General features: G+C 32.1%; 1 protein-coding gene across 5 annotated transcripts; it reads left to right on the forward strand.

Moving 5' to 3' along the window:
• Nucleotides 1-188: 188 nt before the first annotated feature.
• Nucleotides 189-20,812, forward strand: LOC143078109 (mucolipin-3-like). Of its 5 annotated transcripts, XM_076253086.1 has the most exons (16): nt 189-548; nt 3,339-3,380; nt 4,699-4,964; nt 5,395-5,586; nt 6,679-6,835; nt 7,760-7,850; nt 9,042-9,138; nt 9,605-9,701; nt 12,031-12,134; nt 13,226-13,396; nt 13,726-13,839; nt 14,283-14,405; nt 15,333-15,539; nt 17,489-17,586; nt 18,049-18,107; nt 20,493-20,812. In XM_076253086.1, the coding sequence occupies exons 1-15, from the start codon at nt 473-475 to the stop codon at nt 18,059-18,061; spliced, it is 1,848 nt and encodes a 615-aa protein (XP_076109201.1). In that variant the 5' UTR covers nt 189-472; the 3' UTR covers nt 18,062-18,107; nt 20,493-20,812. The 5 variants fall into 5 exon arrangements, with proteins under 5 accessions (XP_076109201.1, XP_076109198.1, XP_076109208.1 ...); XM_076253083.1 differs by lacking the exon at nt 18,049-18,107 and having other exon boundaries at nt 190-548; XM_076253098.1 differs by lacking the exons at nt 3,339-3,380; nt 18,049-18,107 and adding an exon at nt 4,019-4,158 and having other exon boundaries at nt 191-548.
• The last annotated feature ends 872 nt before the right edge of the window (nt 20,813-21,684 follow it).

Below are 21,684 nucleotides of genomic sequence, written 5' to 3' on the forward strand. Positions count from 1 at the left end.
AATCTGCTCATTTTATCAAGATGTCTATGACATTTACACTAATCATCAAAGAAGATAACTTGAACATGTACATGTACCTGTCAATTCCGCTATTTGTACCTTGTAGTAATACTTTTCTATCAACTAGGAATGTGCTACTTATAGACATTGACTTGCGACGTGATATTAATACAAAATGCAAACAATTTTTAATGCGTATTAAAAATTATCAATTGTAGTATTTATTGCACAATCATTGTGTTGTTTGCAATTTTAGCCATATTAGTGAATTCCCCTTGTGGGCCAGTGATTCTGAAACTGTACGTATATCTTCAGGCTAGGTTATGCATTAACAAATGTAAAATTGATTTATACGATGGTCAGCGATATGACGTGTATTGACCTTTCAAAACAAATATAAAACTACTACACATTGAAGTGACCATTAACACGCTTGAGTAAATTTGTATTGACCATACTTTTTGATGTGAAAATGGAGGAAATGGACAAATACAGTGAAGGTATTCAAGATTTAGACGATGATAAAAATGACTACAATCTATTATCAGGTAAATACACTATATAAGTAAAAGTAATAACATTTACTTCATTCAGGTAGAACAGGTAAACCAATCGATACATATTTATGTATATTTAATCTTCCGAATGATTTATATTTATTTGTAATTTGTACATTTTAATTCATACTTGACATGTTATACACCTATTTGACCTAGGTCACTATTGCAGTTCTCTTTGTACATTAATTTTGCATAAAGATAGATTTTTGTTCATTCGTGTTTTTTGTTTTACCTTAAAGTTAAACCAGCTATAGGTTTTTTTCGGGGGTTAATTTCCTTTTCGGTTTAATCAAATCCAAGATATTTAGGATTAATTTCCAGATAAATGACAGGACAACTAATTATTTTAATTTAGACTGAAACATGTCGTCATTATAATCGTAGTTATAAACCGATTTATAATTTCACAATATAAACAATAAGAAAATCTGGTTCAGTTTATTGCAAACTGGAATCAATACAGCTGATATGTAAATCATAAATATGTACATGTTATTATAACAATACATTTAAAATAAATTTGGAGGCAAGACTACAAAGTATAAGTCATTCAAATGATTGTCATGTAAATTTCATATATGTATTTTAAATATTTTCCAAAATTAGACAATTTCTATTACAATCTTCTTTTGTCAAAAAGTGGACTAATTTAAAGACAGATGCATTTGTATAAAATACCCTTGTTTGGGGGGCTTAAATTCATATTTTTGAGATTTTAAAATTGAATGAAATTAATCATTACTATCGCCATGGTTACATTAAATACATTGCTCTTTTTGTGAATCTAACATTTTTAATATGAGCTTGTGTGGACAAAGTCTTTACTTAATTAAAAAGTTAATACATTGTGAAGATAAGTGTTTTGATAAATAAACCTGGGGCTGGTTATCGCCGCGAAGCTATCATAAGACCTGTCATAAGATATTAGTATATATCTTATCATGCTATGAACCTCTTAGGACTATCCCAGACCTCGCCTCGAAAATGCTGGAGGTAGATCTTAGCAAAGATAATTATCCTAAACCTGTCGCAAGTTCTTAAAATGGAAAAATCATGTAAATTAATGTAGTATGTGTTTCATATAAATTTATAAACCTTATTGACTAATGTTTCATAATTAGATATTTGCAAAATTAATATAAAAAGTAAGTGTAATTCATATAAATACTCTATTTATTATACGCCAGTATACTATGAAAATTTAAATACAAAATGAAGGGCAAAAAAAAAAGAGAAACAAATGATGTCCTTTTTCTTGTACAAGTGAATTAACTATAATGACAAACTTTAAGATATATCTAAAGGTAGGACCACTTTTTGAAACCCACTTAAGATTAATAAGATTTGTCGTAAGACCATTCTAAGAGTCTTAGTCTTAAGACAGCTTAGTGAAACTGGCCATGGAATTGAAAATCATCCACCAGATGTGTATATATTGTATATTTTGATGACGATTCGAAAAAAAAATCTTTGCTGGAGAAACTGGTCATTAAGCATTTGTTTAAATCGTTTAAAAAATACATCTTCGCATACAACATTTTGGCAGATCATACATGCCCAAAACCTACGCTAAGTAACATACATTTAACATTATTAACCCATGATGACTTATTTACACTCTTCATACATTATGTATTTAGTGCACTTAGAATACAGTCGTTCGTAATAGACGAATCCCATATTTTAGTTTTTTTTTTTATACTTTTCGTGATTTCCCCACACAATAAACCATTCAAGTAGGAGTTTATTTTTTAAGCAGGCAAACTATTATTACAGAAATCTATATGACAATGTATGAAGTTTCCTGCATCAGATGCATTTTCAAAACTCAATGCTAGTATCATTGTTCCTGAAAACAACCACACTAGTTTTACTTGTTTTTACAATAGAATTCAACTTTTTACAATAATAATGAATTCAACATATTTTTCAACCCATCAATAGTCTCAGAAAATATAACAGTGTCATCTGAATACATCAATAAATAATAATGAAAGTGATTTTAAATCTGCTGGCAGTTAAAATATCATTCAAAACCAATGAAAATAGTAAGGATGATAATGATTCCCCTTGTAATACACCTTTTATACACAGACAATTTCAGAAAATTCTTTAAAAAAATTTACGCAGCTCACAAAATTATCATATAAAGATTTTATAGGATCGAAAATAGTCTAACACTAATACCACATTTTGCAAACTAAAATAGGGAAAATTTATAAATGGTTTAAATACGAACGAGACAAATACCAACCAGAGACCAAATGATTCTACAGTAGATGTAAGCAACTATGTAGGTCACCAAACGATCTTAAACGATGAAGTTACATGTACCGAAACGGTAAGAACCAATAAAGTTCACGACATGACACCTGTAAAACAAATTAAACGAGAAAACAACATCATGATTGATGAACAAAACATACACAATCAAATTTTATGTACTTTAGTTAGTTTAACATTAATTTACGTTGTTGGAATATGTTTTGAGGTAATTTCGTGAATTGTTACTTTATTATATCGGCATAATGTTGCAGTTACATCGTTTCCAAATATCTATTTTTTTTTATATATATAAAAGGTCGGTGGTTCTCTTAGGACACTTCGACTTCCTCTGCAAATGATAACTGACCGCCAAAAATGGCACAAAATAGTGCCAAAATTAGCGTTAAGCACATATCAATCAATCAATCAATCAATGATATCTTACTAAGATCATTTATTGTTTTAAAAAAAATCATTTCGTAAAATTCATCTTCATTGTTTTCATCTCTATAGACAAACAACCACAGCAGAAAGCAGTTAAAATAGACGAAAAAGGTATACAGAGCATGAAAATATACAGAAATTGTAGCCTGCGGTTGTGAAACTAAATTTGAATGATTTTACTTACATAAAGTAACATTTAATGCTTATGAATATGCCTGACTCATTATATATGAAGTCAATAACCATGAATATTCTGTTAACAATATTAACATTAATCGTTTAATATAAATGTAATAAGATGCGGTAGTATGATTGCCAATGAGACAACTCTCCACAAGAGTCCCAAATGACACAGAAATTAACAACTATAGGTCACCGTACGGCCTTCAACAATGAGTAAACCCCAAATCGAATAGTCAGCTATAAAGGCCCCGAAATGACAAATGTAAAACAATGCAATATGTCTGTACAAATTTCAACTGGAGTATTTAGAGTACCTCAGCGTTCACACCGAGTTATTGAACTAAATCGTGTAAACCATATGGATAGAATAATCTTGTTTTGCCATTATAGTCATACTTTTTACATGTACTTGTGCCCTGTTTAACTTTTATTGGTCAGCATTACTCATATTTTACATTTGAAAGAGTGGAATTCATTGTTTGTGTACCATTAACTTGACTCGCATGTAAATTACTTTGGTGAGAAGCATGCTAAATTGGGTAAACAGAATTGCATGTGCATTTCAGAAGTAAAGAAGATCGAATTGACCAATTCACTGACAAGTTCAAGTTTGTATGAAAGTAAACTCATCACAAGCAGAATTACAAAACATTTGGAACGACGCAAATCACACAAAATCATAACGCAAAGTAGAAAACCCCTGTAGGTATGGATCAAAGAGTTGTAATAGATACTAAAAGATAGTACAAAGCTATTTCAAACTAATAAGTAAACCAGAATGAATATATACCAATCAGAACACATCAAATGGATTTAGTGTAGAGAAGCTAAATAGGTTTCTAGATTGTTTAATCAATTAAATTCTTGTTTTTGAAGGTACAGGGGAGGACATGCATGAATTATAACGGATAAGCCTATAGCTTCTTTATTAGGTACACTTCAAGGGTGTTAGCCCGAATGTATCGAATGTACACCCAGATGTCAATTGTCAATGTAAAATGATAGTTTTCAATAATTTAAGAGATGACCTTTCAGAAACTATATTATATGGTTTCAATAAAGCATGATAAATGCAAAATATCCAATTTCAGTCACTCCAGACGGTTTGTTTATTGCAAAACACCAGTCATTTCAAATGAGACTGGGTAATAATTCGTTTTTCTGTAGTCTCTTGTAGACTAGTCGAATCTCACTCTGTCAACATTGAATTTTTTTGTGCTTTACGATGTGTGTCTGTTAATCACAGGACAGGAAGAAACTGAAATAAACGATGCAGGACCAAAGAAAAAGAAAAAGAAAGCGAAAATCAGATTTAGAGACATAGTTGATATGATGAAACATAGAGAAAGCCAATACAGTCAGTATGACGAAGAAACCAGTAATGTACTGAACATGTTGAGGATACATTTTGGAGACCCTTTTTCTCGCTGCTTAAGCGAGAAAAATACAGTCAGAAAAGTACCTATTAAAATGATCTTGCTACTTATCAAGCTTATTTTAGTCACTGCTCAGGTAAATAATTCTTATACTTCTTCTTGTTATATAAATACTCTTCGTTGGTCTGTTTATGTCCCTTCAATCTTTTACACATTAATACCCCCCCCCCCCCCCCATTTGTTTGCTTAAGGTGAATCATCAGTATATAGATATATTTCCTCAGATACATTTTTTTTGATACTTAAATGCCAAATTGAAGATTTTGCTATGCTTATCTCCCCTTAAATGGCTATGTTGAAAAACTGATTCTAAAAGCAAAAATATTTGTTATTTGCGTAACAATTTTGGTTAATTCAATAAATCACTTATTTTGCCTTATATAAGCATGATAAGTAAACAGTCTGGCACGTAAATTGCAAGTCTGTCACAAATTTTGAAGATTTAGGCAAAGATGTACATTATACATCTTGACAATATTTGATGCTTACTTTTATATATCCCGTAGTTAATCATGTTTGGTAGTGAAAGAGCAGAGTTCGTAGAATATCTAAAAGGCAACAATATCGCAATGAAGAACCTGCTGTTTAAAGATTGGGACCCTGAATATGAGGCATTCCCGTATCCACCCGGTATTGGGCCTTATGCAGTGTATACTATCGATGATCTACATGAACATATTGATTATGCTGTGAATAGGGTATGTTGTAATGTTCTTGAAAATGCATGTACTTATTGGTTAAACTAAGAATCACCTTTAAATCGAATACTTTAATTGTTGGTTTTTGGTCGCCATGTTAAGGTCATGTGCCAATTCACTGATGATTTCTACTTCGTTTTGCGACACCTCGAAATGACAATTAATGATTTACTGTAAACCGTTGTTAAACCTCAAGAATATAGTTTTCGTTTTTACATGCACAAGTAATTGACATTACAGAGACTTATCATTCAGTCATTAAGAGAAATCCTTAAAATATTTGATACATGTATAGGCTTATCAAAAACGCAAAAGCGTGCATCTTAGATCTCAGACTGTTCACATAAGTATAACATGAATCGAGTATGAATGATATCCGCTTTGTATATACCATGTATACCGTAGATCGGTGTGGTAAAACATATCCCAATATATAATTTCATATCCCAAGTAAGAAACCGCATCAGTGGTTGTCGTGTCGTCTCCAACTATTTTGTTTTTGTCATTCAGAGAATTAGTATTAGCAAATCTTGAATTGTTTCTGTTTAACACTCTTGTTGTATCCTCAAGACTATTTTAAGCTGGACCATATCGTAAAGTTACCTGTTTATTGTTGAATATTATGTTGACCTTAAAATGTCTTTTTGGTCATTTACGCTTTGGTATGACGTCTAATTGACATTCACATCGCATCTCCGTTCATCCAATATAAATTAGAACATGCGGTATGAGAGCCAATGAGACAACTCTCCATCCAAATCACAATGTATTATAAACAGTTAACTATTATAGGTGAAAGTACGGCCTTCAATACGCGAGACTTGACTCACACTGAACAGCAAGCTATAAAGGGCCCAAAATGACTATTAAAGTGTAAAACAATTCAAACAGGCATACTAACGGTCTTATCTATATATAAAATAACGAGAAACAAGAAACACATATAAACCACACCAACAAACGACAACCACCAAACAACAGGCTTTTGACTAATATATACTATTCAAGCCTGGTATACCAATAGTAGCATTTATTTATCATGCGATTATAGTTATAAAGTCTTCACTGAACCAATATTTATTTTATTTTCAGTATTATAAGCTAGAAGGAACTGCTGTTGGTTCATTCTTTTTGGGACACCTGGAAAATTCAGATCACAGTAACAAAAAAGAAATTTGCATTAAATATTACAAGGAAGGACACTTTCACAGAAATGGAACGATAGACTTAGATCCCACTATTATCAACAGTATGTAAAAATACTTTACCTAATTTTGCGTCCTAAATGCTCAACTTCTTATAACGTTTTGGCCTTTTAATTTTTTCTATTCGAGAGAACTTAGACCCTACTGTTATCAACAGTATGTAAGAATACTTTACGGAATTTTTTAGTCCCAAATGCTTTTCAACTTCTCATTTTCATTTGGCTTTTAAACATTTTTTATTCGAGCGTCGTTGACGAGTCTTTTATTAAAAAAAAACGTGTGTCTGGCGTACACAATTTTAATCCTGGAGTCGGTTATCAAAGGTACCAGGATTATAATTTAGTACGCCAGACGCGAGTTTCGTCTACATAAGACTCATCAGTGACGCTCATATCAAAATTTTTATAAAGCCAAACAAGTACAAAGTTGAAGAGCATTGAGGATCCAAAATTCCAAAAAGTTGTGCCAAATACGGCTAAGGTAATCTATGCTTGGATAAGAAAATCCTTTGTTTTTCGAAAAATTCAAGCTTTTGTAAACGGGAAATTTATAAAAATGACCACATTATTGATATTCATGTCAACACCGCAGTGTTGACTACTGGGCTGGTGATACCCTCATGACTTACGATCATATCTTAGTCGTAATTTAAAAAAAAAATCGACTTCTGGCATCTATGATGAGTTTATTTACCTTAGTGAAAAGCATGGCTAATTTGAAATCATGACTCACATCTAATGTTGAGCAATTTAAAACCACAATGAACTGGGTACTCCTGCAAGTTACATCGCTTATTTCCGGAATAATGAGACTATAGAAGAAAGAAAATGCTACGTCTTGGAGTCATAGAAAAAGCAATGAAAAATTAGTGTAGATCCTTGTATTCAGTTTTTTTTTATATATATTTATACTTTTGGATTTATTTTACTTATGTGTTACTATTGTCAATACCTACTACTTTTTTTTAGAATGCAAAATATTAACCTCAAATTTTACAACTTATGGTTTTGATCCAACAATCAGACAACTTATGACCAGTGTTAATGGATCTTTAGTGAGGTAAGATTGTTTTTTCACTGTCATTCATGTTTTTACTCGTTGTCTGTTTCGTTATTATCCATGCTTTTATTTTTATATAAATCATGATTTCTTATTTACTGCAATTCATGCTCTCTGTTTCGCAGTGACTTATATTCTTTTTTTTTCGCTGTAGTCTCTTTCTCTGAACTTCATGCTCTTTTTTCACATTAATTCATGCTCATTTTTCCTTGTAATTCATCCTCTCTATTTCACTGTTATTCATGTTGTCTTTTTCATTGTAATTAGATGCTATCTTTTTCGCTGTAATTCATGCTCTCTTTTTCTCTGTAATTCATGCTCTCTCTTTCATTGTTATTCATGTTGCCTTTTTCGTTGTAATTCATGCTCTATTTTTTCGCTGTAATTGATGTTCCTTTAATGGTAATGTACAATAACCGATGAGATAACAACCAATCAGAGACCAATGGACGACAATTAGAACATCTATCTATAGGTTACCATACGGCCTTTTACAGTGAACAAAACCCGTACCACAAAGTAAGCTATAAAATGCCCCAAGATGACAAAATGTGTTGCATCAACAATATAATTTATGCTAAAACTAACAAAAGAAAAGCAAACATGACAGAAAACAACCAACGACAACAAGCGATTGCAGACTTCTGATGGGTGAAACGCCAATAAAGAAGATCAAAGCATTCTTGCGAGCGCTTAATTCTTAACTTAACCAAGGACAATGGTATCACATCACAAACTACTGTAAACTATTCTATTAACATCAGTCATGCTTGACTCAACAGATCGAAATGAGGCATCCAAACGTTGTACCAATCTAACAATGTTCGCAGTCTCTCTTCTTTATAGTGAACGCAATCATGTTAATAATGATGCCAGTATGCTGATAAAGAATAATAAAGTTTTTAAAGTGCAGATTCAATCTTGCATATTTGCAAATATTTTAACCCGCAAGTCATATAAGGACTACAAATTCACTTCAGAGATTTCCCAAAGTGTATGCCTACGTCAATATATGTAAAATAGCATGTATAGATAAACAATTGTTTATCGATATTCGTAATGAATTATTTCTACTGATTGTAGATTTATACAACCTTTATAATCATAACAACGGTAACACATTTCTGAAACAAAATGAAATTGCATAAAAACAAAACACAACCAATATTATGATACATGATTACTTTTCAGGTTGTTGGGTGTCGAGCTTAAATTTACTGTAACTTCCGTACGTATAGACTTGGAAGAACCAGCAACAAGGTCCCAATGCTTTAGAGTAGCTGGAATGGTGTGTATCAATAATTTTCTAGAAAACCAGTCCTCAAGAATTTGATTAAAAATTTTCTGTAATTGCTGTAGACATCTATGTTTTCATGATTTATAGTCACTCTTTTCGAGGTTCTTTTTCCAGAAGTAAATGTCTCGATATGAAGCGCGTAAAAAGTGAGGACGTCCCTTAAAATATATTTTTTCTCGCGTTTTTTTCAATTATTTCTCGCGCTTTTACAAATGATTTAGAATATTTTGCGATATTAAGATGCAGTTCATTGAGCTCTAAAAACATAACAATTTCATCAAAACGCGAATACTTCACCTTAACGCATGGACTTAGATTGGCTGAACTTGTAAATGTTCAGCCAATCTAAGTCCAGCCCGCGAAATAATAAATGGAAAAATTTCCAAAACAAATATGCAAAATATACAGTCCATTGAATTACAATGATAATATAATTGTAATACTTATATTTGTTCAGATTACTTTCGACAATGTTAAGCTTAATGGACAAATAAAACAAGATTTAAAGACATGGATTGACAGTTTTCAGTGTGCAGGTTTTATCGAAAATAAATGTAAGTATAAAATTGAGAATTGAAATGGGCAATGTGTCAAAGAGTCAACAACCTGACCAAAGCAGAAAAGAGCCGACGGCAACCAATTGGTCTTCAACACAGCGAGAAAGGGACCGCGAGAAAATCCCGTACCCGTAGGCGGGGTTCAGCTTGTCCTTAAACTAAACTGTGTACTAGTTCTCGATATTCTATTTGAAATCTTGTTTAGAATGGTATATTGCGGTTACTTTGTCATCTTGAATATGGTTGCTCATAAATTTTCATTTTATTGACATTGGTGCAGTGATCTTAGTACGTTTTCAATACCATTTACCGCATAAGAATACTGTTCTGCATAATAAGCTTTTAAGAAAACACTGCCATTATTGCGAGAGAAATGAAATATTCCCCTAGAATGAGTTCCTCTTTGCCAGGCGAATTTTTTTTCTCGGTTTATTTTTTAGGCAACGATATAAACTTAGTCCGATTGTCGAAATATTTGTTAACTGTTGAGTTCATTAACAAAATAAGATACACATGCATGTAGTGTTTTACAAGACGTATGACGTTACGCACGGTAATGCGTTCGGATTAAAATTACGTTATTATATGATTTTAGAACAACAACCATTTGCCTATAAAAAATAAAATCACCAACATCCATATATCTACAGAAAGGCCCGGACATTTTTTCCTTATTTTAAGTTAATTCTATAAATTTTTGCACCATACATTTATTTTATTGAACTCACAAATCTTACTTTTACGTTAAAAATTGCATGTCCGGCGTAACATTTCAGATTAAATTAAATGCATTTCTCTATGTTCCGTTGTAATTTTGCACATAAAATCTGCGAAATTTGGTATATCAGCTTCCTACTAGATTTATATTATAACATCATACCCGTTTTTTGGTATTGGCTGAACTTTGAACCAAGCCGTCAACGAAATATTCAGCAGAGGAACCTGTCTTAATGAGTTTTGAGGAAAGTTTATCAAAATTTCAGCTTTATTATTATCCCTATAAAATAATCAAATCATATTAAAACTATACTCAATAGAAAGTTCAGAAAAAGATAAACATTTTCAAAGTTTCAAATGTAAAAAAAAACTTTTTCTTGAAGCAGATTTTTAAAAAATCGAATGTCTAGCCACTATGTCCAAACGTTATTTTTGTCCATTCCTTAGGTGAAACATGTTGTATAAATACTAAATGTGCCTTTATAATACAAAACTAACACATTTATAAGATACAATCTATAAGTTCATACAAATGGTTAAATGAGTCGGGTGTTTTCACTAACATTATGACCTTACATTTTTTTTCGGAAAGTATTCCCTATGTCTAGCCATTATGTCCAAGGGTGTCATTTTGACGTTTCTGCACAGTGGCGTCTTTTATACAAATACACACTATTTACGAACTGTTTAGGCAGTTAAAATAATGGCGGGAAATGTTCATTCCAAAATGGTCTGCTGAATCAAAATAATACTCAGATTAGAAAAACATACACACATAAGGAATAAACCCTTTATAGACACAGGGGAAAAGGGGGGATAGGCCGAGGGATAATTTGGTATGGACAAAAGTTTTCACGCAAATCTAAAACACCTTTATAGATTAGAAACTGATTAGAATCCGAGTTACAAAGGTCTTATAAATTTTAAACAACTATATAAATACGTATTTGTAAAATTAAACCATCAGTGCTAAAAAGATCGAGAAATAGTCTGAAAACTCGCATAGATATTGGACAAAATTGAGTTCAATCTAAAATAAAATCAGTTCAACTTAAATCATTATAAAAAAGAAATATTGCTCAATTATTATATGACCGATTTTTATGAAATAAATACCATAACTTTTTATGTTCAATTTGTCAAAAAAATGTTCAGGCTAAATTTATCTTCTCATGTGTCCCTCCGGAAGCAAGATTTTCTTTTAAAGGTTGCTATGTATTCTATCCAAAATAAAATTGGAAAAATTTGCATTTGTTTTCATCTAATCACAGATCAGAAAATAAAAACTATCCTTACGTAATTAATTGCCTTATACAATACATGATAAATTTTGAAACATTTCTTCAGCTTATGGTATTTATTTGATAAAAGTCGATCGAGTAGGTACTCCGCTGTTGATAACAAAATGTCAAAGTTAGTATATGGCGTCAAATTTTCAATTATACATGTTACGTCTTGCGACGCAATATCGTGCGTAACGTCACTGTGGTTCAATATTGAAAAAAATTAAGACAAATTGCTCTGATGAATTAACAGAACTTCTAAGTTAAACACACTTGGTATCCTACATTCTTCCATACATGCCATCCTTTTGTTCACTTCTTTCCAGTTATTGAAGATGATATTGCTGTAGCTGTGATGTTACTTGTAGCGACGATGTTATCATTATTGCTGTCTGTTCGGTCATTCTACTTTTCCATTAAAACACTTCAGGTATTATAGATTTTATTAAAAGAAAAAAGGGGGAGGAAGATACTTGTATTCTAACATTTACGTAGTATATTATACTCACTAATAAGCCTCAACAATTAAGTCATCTGTGTCGTCTGTCTATTAAAAGTAACAAAACACTATCGGCTTGTGATTTGAATTTTCATCTTGAATGATTCAATCGGTTGTATTTTTGTGTTTTTTTTTTTTACATTTCATATTGAATCGGTTGCACTTATGAATATATAACAAATAAAACATTTCCGGATTTTCGATGATTTGTACTTTTATGAACAACACGACGAGTGTCACATGTTGAGGTTTGCTTACCCTTCCATTGCACCCGATATCACCCCATGATTTAGACTGGATTCAGGTTTCTCGGTCTTTTGTTTACTATGTTGTCGCAGTTCTGTGTACTGCTGTTTGTTAATTTTCTATTAGCCAGTGTCAGTTTATTTTCGACTCATGAGTCTGAATGTCGCTTTGTAATCTTTGGCCTCTCTTTTATGGTAATCGACAGGTTCATATTCTAAAGAACAGTCTATTCCAATTTCTCTTATATACCCATATAACAATTATTGCGACTATAAAAGTCAACTACAATCAAGCGATGCTAGATTTCATTTTTAACTGCTTCAAGGCTAAACACCTGTTCGAGTTTTTAATATGCATATGCAACCGGCTGACCACGTTATAACTGGTGACCTGAATGTTGCAAACTAGAGGTCAATGATCAAATTGTAGTCATCACTTCAAAAATTGTTCAGGGCCCTCATGATTTGATTGACCTTTTTGTCCCAGGTTACCTTGTGTGTATTGTCATCACATTCCCGACTCATGTGTTTAATACGATTGTGACATCGCCAAATCCTTTAATTAGCCGTTTCGGGATCCATAATGCATTCTTCGAAATAGTTTCAAAAGTGTACACCAAAACGTTGTGATTTGATAAAACGTCCTAAACAATGGAAATGCAACCTATGACGGAACATTATTACAATCTTGGGGTATGAACATGAAGATTTCCTATAGTCCTTTAGATTCTAAAGTGGCGAATTAAATGTAAATAATTTCATACATTATAACTAAAGGTAACTACTGACTATTTTCGACGAAGACATCCGGTCATTGACGGGAAGGCAGTGGAAGAGCTATCAGCTGAGGGAAAATGGGAAATAGTAAAAGCACGTGATATCCTTATAATTATAAGTGACGTATGTACTATTGCAGGAACAGGATTCAAGATGGTTATAAATTCTCAGGTAACAAATATTATACATTTACATTAGTCAAAAGTCAAAAGTCATTTCACAGTCAATTTTTATTTTTATTGTTTGTTTATGCAAATAAAAGTGTATTCACTTGCAAAAAAAAAAAAACAACATCAAAATGAAATAGTTGTAGATACAAATGGCGCTTGTCCATTGAGAATAAAACTAACGTTCGATGCTTATTTCAGTTGTTTGGGAATCCAAAGAATATTAATAGTTTGCCAGCTTTATAGATAGTTATAACTATTAAAATAAAAATACTATATGATTTTTGTCTGTTTTCAAAAATATCTAATACTCATTCTTTTTTTAATTTTCAGGCCCTTTCTAGTTCTTCGAATATGTATGATGCTTGTGGAATATTGCTAGGTTCTGGTTGTCTGTTTGTATGGTTCGGTGTTCTCCATTATCTGTCCTATGATTCCAGACTAAATGTAAGTGAAATAGAAAATTATTTGAAAACGTTGTTTTTACTCTGATGTAAAGACAAACTTATAGATTTTATTTTTAAATTGGAGAAAAAACACGAATATTTATCATGAAAATGAGACCGCAGCGTAGGGGACATTATATTTAAAATTCTTTAGTTATGTCCCTTCATAAATTGAAAAATTGCAGACTGATTTCCTTATATTTACAAACGGGGCATCCCATGGACACATTCCTCATTTTTTTTAAAAAGGAAATTGTAACTTTTTAACTTTTAGAAATAGAGCTTTGAGATAGATATAAACAAAATTGTCAAGAGAATTCATTTGGAGTATACATATTTTGATATTTTCAGGAATGTAATTCGTCCAAGCATCATTTTCTTATAATAAGGTTTTCATTATGAACTTTGTATTAGATATTAAAAAAATATATTTTATGTTTGCAGTTACTATTCAGAGTGATGGCGAAGGCATCTGGACAAGTGATGAGATTTTTATTCTGTTTTGTTATACTGTTTATTGGTTTCACACTGTGTGGATGGGTTGTTTTAGGTCCATATCATATGAAGGTAAAACAGTATGCTACTCATCTTCGCTGGCCAGGGATATCGACCCAGCCACCTCTATCCTCTCTGCAGGGTAATGAAGAGGAAGGAATGGATTAAAATCTCTTGCTAAAGAAGATATAAACTAGTAAACTTTGAAAAAAAATATCGAAAAAGGGAATAAACAACAAAAAGGTTACTGAATTTCATATTGTCATCTTTTAAGTTACTCGCTATTTGCATCAAAGATAAGTTTATATATGTACACTATAATATAACAGTTGTTGGATACGTCACCAGTAATGTAAATTGTCACAAAAAAAAGAGAAAACGTAAAATTTTAGGAATCGTTGTGGTACTTTTGTACATATGTAGATGTGGTATGATTCAAATTTGTAATGCAATGTATATCAAGTTTAATGAAAGCAAGGTAACAAATGTAGCAAAGGAAAACCCAAGCGAGACTTGGTGCGTCGGCAAAATAAACGTCTGCTGCTATGAATTAGGGAGCTACCATTTGATTTTTATGGGGAGGGGGGGGGGGGGCGGCTAGGATGAAAAATTTTGTCCTGCATTTTTTTTTAGCTGTAATCTCTGTCCTGCCTTTTTATTTTTCACTCTGTTTGGTCCTGCTTTTTTTTTCTTTTAGTTTATCCTGACTTTTTTTTTTGGCAATTGTCTCATCCTGCCTTTTTTTTACTCAAAACTCCTGTCCTGCCTATTTTTTTCAAATTTCATCCTAGCCCTCCATAAAAATCAAATGGTAGCTCCCTTATTGTACACCGCCTGTCACGCAAATTCACGCTCAGTCAAAATGACATGATCAGAATAAAACACAATCGGTCAAATAATTGACCAGACGACTATACTAGTATCTAAAAATCTAAGATCCTAATCAATTTCAAAAATCTGTAGTTCAACTGTATAATCCTACAATTTGTCTTTTTTCAGTTTTTCAGAATATGGCAAGCATTCTTTTGTTTATATTCGATATTAGATGGAGATGAATTATATCTGAACTACGTCACAGTAGAAGATGATAAACAGATAGTGTGGTGGTTTAATAGCATATTCATTACTCTATTCCACTTAGTGTTCGCTGTCATTGCCATGAATATTTTCATTGCCATTTTTACATCAACTTACGAAGTCATGCAGGTATTGTCTATTTATAATTTTGTTCCGCTTAGTGTTTACAGTTATTGCCATGAATTTTTACATCAACTTAAGAAGTCATGAAGGTATTGTCTATTTATAACTGTCAGGGGCGGATCCAGGATTTTGGAAAGGGGGGGCGAAGTAATAATTTTTGCCGAGCGGAGCGAGGCGAAAAAATTTTGGGAACCTTTTTTTTGCTAAAAAACATAAAATAAGTGTAAAATGCATTTTATTTAAAGTGTAGGGGCTGGACATTTTTGGTGACGTATTCTCTACATTGGTTGTCTATTATAAAATGATTGAATGGATCCAAAGCTATGTACTATTTAATATATTTGAAGTGGAATTTGTCAGTAAAAAATGGACATGGGAAATTCCCGTTTGTTGTATCGTTAGTTAGCATAACTTTACAGATTTCTTGTTGTGAACAAGATATACGGCTATTCAATGAAATTTACAATACGACCGACACGAAGAAAAACAAACAAGAAATTTTTATCCATTGAAATGTTTGGTTGAAATGTTTCACCCAACAATGGAAGCGAGGGGTTCAAATCAACCAAAAGGCTACGAATGAATCGGAAACGAAAATGAAGTTGTGAATAACGTACGACACACATACGCCCGTTTTTTTTTTTTTAGAGTGTAATTAAGAATTGAATGCTTCTTTTTGTAACTTCATTGGGGTGTAAAAGCGTTGACCGAAGTACATTTTGTATGAAGCGCGGAAGCTGTGAAGTTACAAAAAGAAGTATTCAATACTTATAATTAAATTTTTTTAGCAATGATCATGAAAACACGAATTTTATTATTGTTTTATTTAATTCCCTGTGCACTTTATTGTGGGACCACGTGTTATCATTAATGAAAAGTTTTATTGAGCAATGCAATTGCTTACGGAATAACACGTGATGTGCAGTTAGCCAATCAGAATAAAGTATCAAAATGAAACATACATCTAATGTAATTATTAGAGTATAATTTTCTGTTGGGTGGAATTGTGATAAAGAAGTCAATACGTCCTTGCTCAATACGTTGAAGGCGTCATCCTTAGCCTAAACATGTGTTACTGTAATCTGAATTTCAAAATGACTGAGTGACGTTTTTTTTAGACGTACTTGTCAACTCCGTCGTAGCGAATCACATAACTTTGACATAATCAATAATATATTACAGTGAATACGAGCGAAAAATATCTTTATAAGTGGAGAACTGTCGCATTAAAATTAAATACACAGCAAAATTCACAAAGTCTAGGCTGATTATTAATCATTTTATATAAATAAAAAAAAAGTTCCAGCAAATGGGGGGGGGGCGTACGCCCTCTACGCCCCCCTCTGAATCCGCCACTGACTGTGTTTCACTAAGTGTTCGAAGTAATGTACAATATCCGATTGCCCTTTTTACATCAACTTACGAAGTCACGCAGGTATTGTCTATTTATAACTTTGTTAGTTATTGCCATGCATTTTTACATCAACTTACAAAGTCATGCCGGTATTGTCTATTTATAACTTTGTTTCACTTTGCGTTCGCTGTAGTGCAATGAATATTTTCACTGTTATTTTTACATCAACTTACGAAGTCATGCAGGTAATGTCTATTTTTAACTTTATTCCGCTTAGTGTTGGCAGTAATTACCATGAACATTTTCATTGCCGTTTTTAAGTCAAATTACGAAGTCATGCGGGTATTAAAGGACTTGTTTGATAAACAAAAAATGTTATAAGAATGAGCTATGTTTCATATGACTATTATTTTACTTGGAATAGTGTAAGATAACTTATCATAATTTGCATAAAATTTATGCTATTTAAATGACAATCAGTTTTAGCTGCTGAAGAGTACCAAATGATTTTTTAGTTATATTATATATTTAATATTTTCTACTTGAAAATTACTCGATGATTTTTTTAAAAATAGGAAAATATTGATTGATTTTTTTTAAGGAAAACGATGAGAGGAGTGATCTTAAAAAGTGGTTAGACAACTATCGCCATAAAAAGAAATTCAATTTGCCAAAAAAATGCAAAACGTGTTTCTGTGGGTAAGTAACACTTATGTATTTGTTTGTATTGGTCAGTTACGCCGAAATGTATGCTTTAAATCTGTTCGGTAGATAAAAAATGAAAAAGAACATTTAGATAAAATAACAATGGCTATGTACGTGAAAAAAGATCCCCATTATAAAAAATACATATATTTGTATGTTAAATAAAATTAAGAATCGAAATGGGGAATACGTCAGAGAGACAACAATCCCAAGAGCAGAAAGCAGCCTCTAATGGATCTTCACATGAAGGTGGGATTCAACTGGCCCCTTAACAATAATGATCATTTGTCCAGATAAAAAATAAATGAACAAAAATTTAAAAAATAACAAACAAGTCTGACAAAGCCAGAGGTTGGTGAAAATTAATAACTAAATGGTAATGCTGGATTTTGCAATGTTTAGATATTGATATAAAAGAACGTTAATCATTTTGTATGGCTGTTTTACGTTTTACAGTTGTATGTTATAACAAGAACCTTTCGGAGCACAGTCGGGAATTCCTTGAATATAGATATGTATGAAATGTGTTTAGCATGTGACTGTGTGTTTTATTTTTGCTCGTAATGTTCATGAATCATTTTAAATTTCATAAGCTTTTTTAAAGTCATTCTACAGGCAGTAGAAATTCTTTTCCTTTTCATTTTTCCGTTGCGATGTACTTCGAATCTGTTTTGGTTGCATTGTTTACTATCATACCTCATTGTACAAGAACCACGTGTTTAAGATTAAATGCAAATTAGAAACTGCAGGAATTCTGTCACAATTCATAATTTAACTACATTCCTAAAATGTATTGTAGTTTTGGGAGTTCAATTAGTAAAGATGCTAAATGGAAAACCCATGTGGAAAATATCATAAAAAATGTATCTAAACATTTGAATGTTCTTAGAAAATTAAAGTACAGGATAAGCAGGAGTAACTTAGAAATTTGAAATCGAACTAAAAAATCTTAAATTGAATTCAAAAGCCCATGTACCAAAAAATTATGACTTTGGAAATCGCTAACTCAACATTAGTTTGACACAACTTAGATACTCAGCCTCTTTTTTGAATTATGATCTTAACAGAGTCAACATTATTTCAGAATACGTCTTGCAGAACTTTGTGATGCTAAGTGCGAAGATTCACGTCACTTCCTTTTTTATTGTCCTAATTATGTGAATATAAGAATCAAATTATTTAATAATCTATATTGGTTGCCAGAGAACTCTCCACTAAATCATCTTAACCTCAGGTGATACGTCTTTAACTAATGTTGAAAATGAAAGAATTGTAAAGAATGTATATAAATTTATTCAAAAGTCTAAGAGGTTTTTTAATTGTGTAATATCGGACATTATAAAGTGCAAATGCATGCATATTGTGTATAACCATTCACATCATCACAAACCATTTTTTCACAGTTCCAATATTTATACATAGAGAATAATACATGGCAAGATACATATCATATGCCGTATAATCCCGAGATACCAATATCAGCCAGAGGGCCTTTAGACCCGAGGGATGATATTGGTTGAGGGAGATACGGCATGTGATACGGATTTTGCCATGTTTTATACGCTTTATCATATATTTCAACAGGAGAGTAGCACCTGTGTTACCTCCAGTTCTACTTTTGTCTTGTTTTAAAAGCTTTAAAAGAACTGCTCAATTACTCATCGGAAGCTCCTGGGTTACCTTATAATTTGCGTGCTGTTGTTTTAAAAAATGTTTTGTTAATTGTTTTTTTTATGTGTGTGTGTTTTGAATGGTATTTATTTTTATAGTTTCATTTCGTGTGCCAGAAAATATGAAAATTCTACGTTTATCACGTCACATTTCTAACAATGAGGTAATTCAAAAAATTGCGTCACGCCCGAATGACCATTCATTTGGGACCCATTTTGCGGAAAATATTTCTTGAGACAGACTTTATTTAAAAATGAATAAAAAAGGAGTAGGGGTGTGGTAAAGGGTATGATAAAAGGTGCGCATCAAAGTTGCGCGAAATGGATTAAACAGCAAGCTATTTATCAAATATTCAAAACTACTCTATTTACTACTAAATATATGATAAATATATATGATAAAAAGTAGAACATGCAATGAAAATAAACAATACAGAAACTTTCTACGATAATCCTTTCTGATATAATTTATTTACAAAACCTTAGTCGTACCCCCACTAGAACATGTAACGTGTACATGACTTATAAATGCTTATATAAAAATTTGAAGATGTGGTAAGATTGCAAGGGAGACAACTCTCCAACAGAGACCAAATCACATATAAGTTTTCAACTCTAGGTAACCCTACGGCAATAGGCAAAACACATACCGCATAGTCAAATATTAAAGGCCCCAAGTGACAGACTAAGAAACTTCTACAGTACGAGCTATTATTCCTGTTTCGAGCCGAGTACAAATACATATGGTATTTAAAAACACTAAACAGTATATTTTTATGCCCCCTACGATAGTAGAGGGGCATTATGTTTTCTGGTCTGTGCCTCCGTTCGTTCGTCCGTCTGTGCGTCCGTCTGTGCGTCCGTTCGCTTCAGGTTAAAGTTTTTGGTCAAGGTAGTTTTTGAAGAAGTTGAAGTCCAATCAACTTGAAACTTAGTACACATGTTCCCTATGATATGATCTTTGTAATTATAATTCCAAATTATAAGTTTGACCCCAATTTCACGATCCACTGAACATAGAAAATAATAGTGCGAGTGGGGCATCCGTGTACTATGGACACATTCTTGTTAAAAAATGTAACTGACTAATTCTGAGTTTTTCTTATGTTTGTCAGTCTGTTTCTGTATAGCTATGACCAAAATTGTTGTTTTGTTTGTTTTACATAAAGCATAACTTAAGGGTTTTTGTATAAGATTTAAGGACGCCTCATGATTTATGATTTTTTGCAGGTGTATCGAGATAGTTGATGGTTAATAAGTACATACTTTAAAAGAAAAGAAGAGATTAGTGTACAAACGCCATCGTGTTATAGGATGCACAGTAACCATAGCATTTCCAATGACATTATTGGTTTTATGCTCAATACTGCATCGCCTTCGAGAATATCTGATATTTTACTTAACTTGCTCAAAAGTTTTGTTTATGTTTGTTGTTTTGTCTGTGCTCTTTCATTTAAAGCCCAGATAAGTTGTATAAATCGACAGAGGACTAACTCTACAGGTGTTTTTAAATGTTATTTGAGTAAAATAAAGTGTTTCCATGCAAATGATGACTGTTCTTATAATTTTTCCATTACTTAGGAGTTATGTTGAGGCAATAGGAAGGAGTGTGGGAACCAGGTGACGAGTGTAGTAAAATAGAGAAGTTTTATGCTTCACACACAATAAAATAGTAAGGGAGATGGAATAGAAAAAATCATTTTTTTTTTTAGGTTTCTTACAATAACTTACTCAGTTTAACGGTTTAATTGATAGTAGTACTTTTTAACTCTCAACCAAACATCAGACAAACTACAAAAAATTAAATCAGTAAATTGATTGACGATTTCAGTCTTATCTATTTTTATACCCCCGTATTTAAGGGGCACATGACATTTGCGCTTTTTAACCTGTAACATGATAGGACATTTGTGTTCCAAACATTATCGAAATTTGCGCTTTAAATTTTGATACACCTGTAGAGACAGGTACAGGGGAAAATGTATATGTCACGATGGTTTTTTACATGTATCATTGAAAAACAGTCGGTTGAATACATTGAAATTCGTTATATTGATTAACAGGCATCTCAGGTAACTTTGATGTCTTCATAATGCTTACTTTAATAGGTACATGTAACTATAGCAATGTGCAATGGAACTACTCTTAAACACAAATGTGCTAACCTATGGAATGACTATTTAACTTTTAACCATTAAGAAAATTGTAAAAACGCAAATGTCTTATACAAAAAGCACAAATATCCATATTTAAAAAGCGCAAATGTCCCTATGAATTTCTGCGCAAATATCAATTTAAAAAAGCGCAAATGTCCTGTGGAAAAGCAGAAATGTCCATCGCCGGTTTTAAGATCGGAGGAATGATGGTATACCGGTGTCTTACCGTCTGTCTGTCGTCAACAGGTCGTACAAAATTATAACTA

Source organism: Mytilus galloprovincialis, chromosome 1 (assembly GCF_965363235.1).
Source record: "Mytilus galloprovincialis chromosome 1, xbMytGall1.hap1.1, whole genome shotgun sequence".
Taxonomy (NCBI): Eukaryota; Metazoa; Mollusca; class Bivalvia; order Mytilida; family Mytilidae; genus Mytilus; species Mytilus galloprovincialis.